At 45.8% G+C, this 6,000-nt stretch overlaps 1 protein-coding gene across 3 annotated transcripts in view; it reads right to left on the bottom strand.

Moving 5' to 3' along the window:
* The window catches only part of LOC110495706 (fibronectin type III domain-containing protein 3B), a 122,536-nt gene that overhangs the window by 23,611 nt on the left and 92,925 nt on the right, over positions 1–6,000 (bottom strand). For all 3 annotated transcript variants that reach the window (XM_036952127.1, XM_036952128.1, XM_036952129.1), the window contains exon 22: positions 5,525–5,674. In XM_036952127.1, coding sequence (XP_036808022.1) covers positions 5,525–5,674 — 150 coding nt within the window. The remainder of the gene's footprint in view (positions 1–5,524; positions 5,675–6,000) is intronic.

Below are 6,000 nucleotides of genomic sequence, written 5' to 3'. Positions count from 1 at the left end.
TGTGTGTGTGTGTGTGTGTGTGTGTGTACCTGTAGTCTACAGCAATAGTGTGTGTGTGTGTGTGTACCTGTAGTCTACAGCAATAGTGTGTGTGTGTGTGTGTACCTGTAGTTTACAGCAGTAATGTGTGATATAAACCACATAGATGAGTCATAAAGAAATCAGCCATAAAATCAAGTAGAAAATAAATCACGAGTCCTACAAAAGGGAAGTGTGTGTACGAGAGAGGGTGTGTGGTGTGTGTCTACATACGTTTGTGTGTGTGTGTGTATGTGTGTGGGTACGTGTGAGAGTGGGGTGCATAAACTACAATCTATCAAGCTCAACCTTTCCTTGCCCTTCATAGACAGTTTGACAGTCGGCTCTAGAACCTAGTCATCTTATTACAAGATGTTGTTAGAGAATGCAAGTGTGTGTGTGTAGTCCAAAGCAAAAGTGTGTGTGTGTGTGTACCTGTAGTCTACAGCAATAGTGTGTGTGTGTGTACCTGTAGTCTACAGCAATAGTGTGTGTGTGTGTGTGTGTGTGTGTGTGTGTGTGTGTACCTGTAGTCTACAGCAATAGTGTGTGTGTGTGTGTGTGTGTGTGTACCTGTAGTCTACAGCAATAGCGTGTGTGTGTACCTGTAGTCTACAGCAGTAGTGTGTGTGTGTGTGTGTACCTGTAGTCTACAGCAGTAGTTTGTGTGTGCGTGTACCTGTAGTCTACAGCAATAGTGTGTGTGTGTGTACCTGTAGTCTACAGCAGTAGTGTGTGTGTGTGTGTGTGTGTGTACCTGTAGTCTACAGCAGTAGTGTGTGTGTGTGTGTGTGTACCTGTAGTCTACAGCAGTAGTGTGTGTGTGTGTGTGTGTACCTGTAGTCTACAGCAGTAGTTTGTGTGTGTGTGTGTGTGTACCTGTAGTCTACAGCAATAGTGTGTGTGTGTGTACCTGTAGTCTACAGCAGTAGTGTGTGTGTGTGTGTGTGTGTGTACCTGTAGTCTACAGCAGTAGTGTGTGTGTGTGTGTGTGTACCTGTAGTCTACAGCAATAGCGTGTGTGTGTACCTGTAGTCTACAGCAGTAGTGTGTGTGTGTGTGTGTACCTGTAGTCTACAGCAATAGTGTGTGTGTGTGTGTACCTGTAGTCTACAGCAGTAGTGTGTGTGTGTGTGTGTGTGTGTGTGTACCTGTAGTCTACAGCAGTAGTGTGTGTGTGTGTGTGTGTGTACCTGTAGTCTACAGCAGTAGTGTGTGTGTGTGTGTGTGTACCTGTAGTCTACAGCAGTAGTGTGTGTGTGTGTGTGTGTACCTGTAGTCTATAGCAGTAGTGTGTGTGTGTGTGTGTGTACCTGTAGTCTACAGCAGTAGTTTGTGTGTGTGTGTGTGTACCTGTAGTCTACAGCAATAGTGTGTGTGTGTACCTGTAGTCTACAGCAGTAGTGTGTGTGTGTGTATACCTGTGGTCTACAGAAGTAGTTTGTGTGTGTGTACCTGTAGTCTACAGCAATAGTGTGTGTGTGTGTGTGTACCTGTAGTCTACAGCAGTAGTGTGTGTGTGTGTGTGTGTGTGTGTACCTGTAGTCTACAGCAGTAGTGTGTGTGTGTGTGTGTACCTGTAGTCTACAGCAGTAGTGTGTGTGTGTGTGTGTGTGTGTGTGTGTACCTGTAGTCCTGAGCAATAGTGTGTGTGTGTGTGTACCTGTAGTCTACAGCAATAGTGTGTGTGTGTGTGTGTACCTGTAGTCTACAGCAATAGTGTGTGTGTGTGTACCTGTAGTTTACAGCAGTAATGTGTGTGTTTGTTTGTGTGTGTGTATCTGTAGTCTACAGCAATCGCGTGTGTGTGTGTGTACTTGTAGTCTACAGCAGTAGCGTGTGTTTGTGTACCTATAGTCTATAGCAATAGTGTGTGTGTGTGTGTGTGTGTGTGTGTGCGTGTACCTGTAGTCTACAGCAATAGTGTGTGTGTACCCTTAGTCTACAGCAATAGTGTGTGTGTACCTGTAGTCTACAGCAATAGTGTGTGTGTGTGTGTGTGTGTGTACCTGTAGTCTACAGCAATAGTGTATGTGTGTGTGTGTGTGTGTGTGTGTACCTGTAGTCTTCAGCAGTAGTGTGTGTGTGTACCTGAAGTCTACAGCATTAGTGTGTGTGTGTGTACCTGTAGTCTACAGCAATAGTGTGTGTGTGTGTGTGTGTGTACCTGTAGTCTACAGCAATAGTGTGTGTGTGTGTGTACCTGTAGTCTACAGCAATAGTGTGTGTGTGTGTGTGTGTGTGTACCTGTAGTCTACAGCAATAGTGTGTGTGTGTGTGTGTGTACCTGTAGTCTACAGCAATAGTGTATGTGTGTGTGTGTGTGTACCTCTAGTCTACAGCAATAGTGTGTGTGTGTGTGTGTGTGTGTGTACCTGTAGTCTACAGCAATAGTGTGTGTGTGTGTGTGTGTGTGTGTGTGTGTACCTGTAGTCTACAGCAATAGTGTGTGTGTGTGTGTACCTGTAGTCTACAGCAATAGTGTGGGTGTGTGTGTGTGTGTACCTGTAGTCTACAGCAATAGTGTGTGTGTGTGTGTGTGTGTACCTGTAGTCTACAGCAATAGTGTATGTGTGTGTGTGTGTGTGTGTGTACCTCTAGTCTACAGCAATAGTGTGTGTGTGTGTGTACCTGTAGTCTACAGCAATAGTGTGTGTGTGTGTGTGTGTGTACCTGTAGTCTACAGCAATAGTGTGTGTGTGTGTGTGTGTGTGTGTGTGTGTGTGTGTGTACCTGTAGTCTACAGCAGTAGTTTGTGTGTGTGTGTACCTGTAGTCTACAGCAATAGCGTGTGTGTGTGTGTACCTGTAGTCTACAGCAGTAATGTGTGTGTGTGTGTGTGTGTGTGTACCTGTAGTCTACAGCAATAGCGTGTGTGTGTGTACCTGTAGTCTACAGCAATAGTGTGTGTGTGTGTGTACCTGTAGTCTACAGCAGTAATGTGTGTGTGTGTGTGTGTGTGTGTACCTGTAGTCTACAGCAATAGTGTGTGTGTGTGTGTACCTGTAGTCTACAGCAGTAATGTGTGTGTGTGTACCTGTAGTCTACAGCAATAGCGTGTGTGTGTGTACCTGTAGTCTACAGCAGTAGTGTGTGTGTGTGTGTGTGTGTACCTGTAGTCTACAGCAGTAGTGCGTGTGTGTGTGTACCTGTAGTCTACAGCAGTAGTGTGTGTGTGTACCTGTAGTCTACAGCAGTAGTGTGTGTGTGTACCTGTAGTCTACAGCAGTAGTGTGTGTGTGTGTGTGTGTACCTGTAGTCTACAGCAGTAATGTGTGTGTGTGTGTGTACCTGTAGTCTACAGCAATAGCGTGTGTGTGTGTACCTGTAGTCTACAGCAGTAGTGTGTGTGTGTGTGTGTGTACCTGTAGTCTACAGCAGTAGTGCGTGTGTGTGTGTACCTGTAGTCTACAGCAGTAGTGTGTGTGTGTACCTGTAGTCTACAGCAGTAGTGTGTGTGTGTGTGTGTGTGTGTGTGTGTGTACCTGTAGTCTACAGCAGTAATGTGTGTGTGTGTACCTGTAGTCTTCAGCAGTAGTGTGTGTGTGTACCTGAAGTCTACAGCATTAGTGTGTGTGTGTGTACCTGTAGTCTACAGCAATAGTGTGTGTGTGTGTGTGTGTGTACCTGTAGTCTACAGCAATAGTGTGTGTGTGTGTGTGTGTACCTGTAGTCTACAGCAATAGTGTATGTGTGTGTGTGTGTGTGTGTACCTCTAGTCTACAGCAATAGTGTGTGTGTGTGTGTGTGTGTGTGTACCTGTAGTCTACAGCAATAGTGTGTGTGTGTGTGTGTGTGTACCTGTAGTCTACAGCAATAGTGTGTGTGTGTGTGTACCTGTAGTCTACAGCAATAGTGTGGGTGTGTGTGTGTGTGTACCTGTAGTCTACAGCAATAGTGTGTGTGTGTGTGTGTACCTGTAGTCTACAGCAATAGTGTATGTGTGTGTGTGTGTGTGTGTACCTCTAGTCTACAGCAATAGTGTGTGTGTGTGTGTGTGTGTGTGTGTGTACCTGTAGTCTACAGCAATAGTGTGTGTGTGTGTGTGTGTGTGTGTGTGTGTGTGTGTGTGTGTGTGTGTACCTGTAGTCTACAGCAGTAGTTTGTGTGTGTGTGTACCTGTAGTCTACAGCAATAGCGTGTGTGTGTGTGTACCTGTAGTCTACAGCAGTAATGTGTGTGTGTGTGTGTGTGTGTGTACCTGTAGTCTACAGCAATAGCGTGTGTGTGTGTACCTGTAGTCTACAGCAATAGTGTGTGTGTGTGTGTACCTGTAGTCTACAGCAGTAATGTGTGTGTGTGTGTGTGTGTGTACCTGTAGTCTACAGCAATAGTGTGTGTGTGTGTGTACCTGTAGTCTACAGCAGTAATGTGTGTGTGTGTGTCTGTGTGTGTACCTGTAGTCTACAGCAATAGCGTGTGTGTGTGTACCTGTAGTCTACAGCAGTAGTGTGTGTGTGTGTGTGTGTGTGTACCTGTAGTCTACAGCAGTAGTGCGTGTGTGTGTGTGTACCTGTAGTCTACAGCAGTAGTGTGTGTGTGTACCTGTAGTCTACAGCAGTAGTGTGTGTGTACCTGTAGTCTACAGCAGTAATGTGTGTGTGTGTGTGTGTGTGTGTACCTGTAGTCTACAGCAATAGCGTGTGTGTGTGTACCTGTAGTCTACAGCAGTAGTGTGTGTGTGTGTGTGTGTACCTGTAGTCTACAGCAGTAGTGCGTGTGTGTGTGTACCTGTAGTCTACAGCAGTAGTGTGTGTGTGTACCTGTAGTCTACAGCAGTAGTGTGTGTGTGTGTGTGTGTGTGTGTGTGTACCTGTAGTCTACAGCAGTAATGTGTGTGTGTGTACCTGTAGTCTTCAGCAGTAGTGTGTGTGTGTACCTGAAGTCTACAGCAGTAGTGTGTGTGTACCTGAAGTCTACAGCAGTATTGTGTGTGTGTACCTGTAGTCTACAGCAGTAGTGTGTGTGTGTGTATACCTGTAGTCTACAGTAGTGTGTGTACCTGTAGTCTACAACAGTAATGTGTGTGTGTGTACCTGTAGTCTACAGCAGTAGTGTGTATCTCTAGTCTACAGCTGTAATGTGTGTGTGTGTACCTGTAGTCTACAGCAGTAGTGTGTGTGTACCTGTAGTCTACAGTAGTAGTGTGTGTGTGTGTGTACCTGTAGTCTACAGCAGTAGTGTGTGTGTGTGTGTGTGTATATATCTGTAGTCTACAGTAGTAGTGTGTGTGTGTGTGTGTGTGTACCTGCAGTCTACAGCAGTAGTGTGTGTGTACCTGTAGTCTACAGTAGTAGGGTGTGTGTGTGTACCTGTAGTCTACAGCAGTAGTGTGTGTGTGTGTGTATATCTGTAGTCTACAGCAGTAGTGTGTGTGTACCTGAAGTCTACAGCAGTAGTGTGTGTGTGTACCTGCAGTCTACAGCAGTAGTGTGTGTGTGTGTACCTGCAGTCTACAGCAGTAGTGTGTGTGTACCTGCAGTCTACAGCAGTAGTGTGTGTGTACCTGCAGTCTACAGCAGTAGTGTGTTGCGGGGGTCAGGTCTGATACTTCACACTGGGTCTCTGGTCCACAGTAGATCAGCTCCATAGGCTCCTCCTCCCTGGACCAGTCCAGGCGATACTCTGAGATGTCAGAGCCTGATCCTTCAGGACTCTACAACACAAACAACCACAACACAGAACGTCTTAGAACACACACAGATTAGAACACAGGAGAAACACACAGAACAGGAAGGTACCAAACATCCAATCAGACACGAGACTCATGTAAACTCTCCGGGAACAATTTTTTCTCTCTCTCTACCCCTCTCTACTCTCTACTTTCTCTCTCTCTCTACCCCTCTCTACTCTCTACCCCTCTCTCTACTTTCTCTCTCTCTCTACCCCTCTCTCTACCTTCTCTCTCTCTCTCTCTACCCCTCTCTCTACCTTCTCTCTCTCTCTCTCTCTCTCTACTTTATCTCTCTACTCTCTCTACCT

This window comes from Oncorhynchus mykiss, chromosome 18 (assembly GCF_013265735.2).
Source record: "Oncorhynchus mykiss isolate Arlee chromosome 18, USDA_OmykA_1.1, whole genome shotgun sequence".
NCBI lineage: Eukaryota > Metazoa > Chordata > Actinopteri > Salmoniformes > Salmonidae > Oncorhynchus > Oncorhynchus mykiss.
The sequence above is the reverse complement of the archived record's forward strand: the minus strand, read 5'-3'. Positions and strand labels throughout refer to the sequence as shown.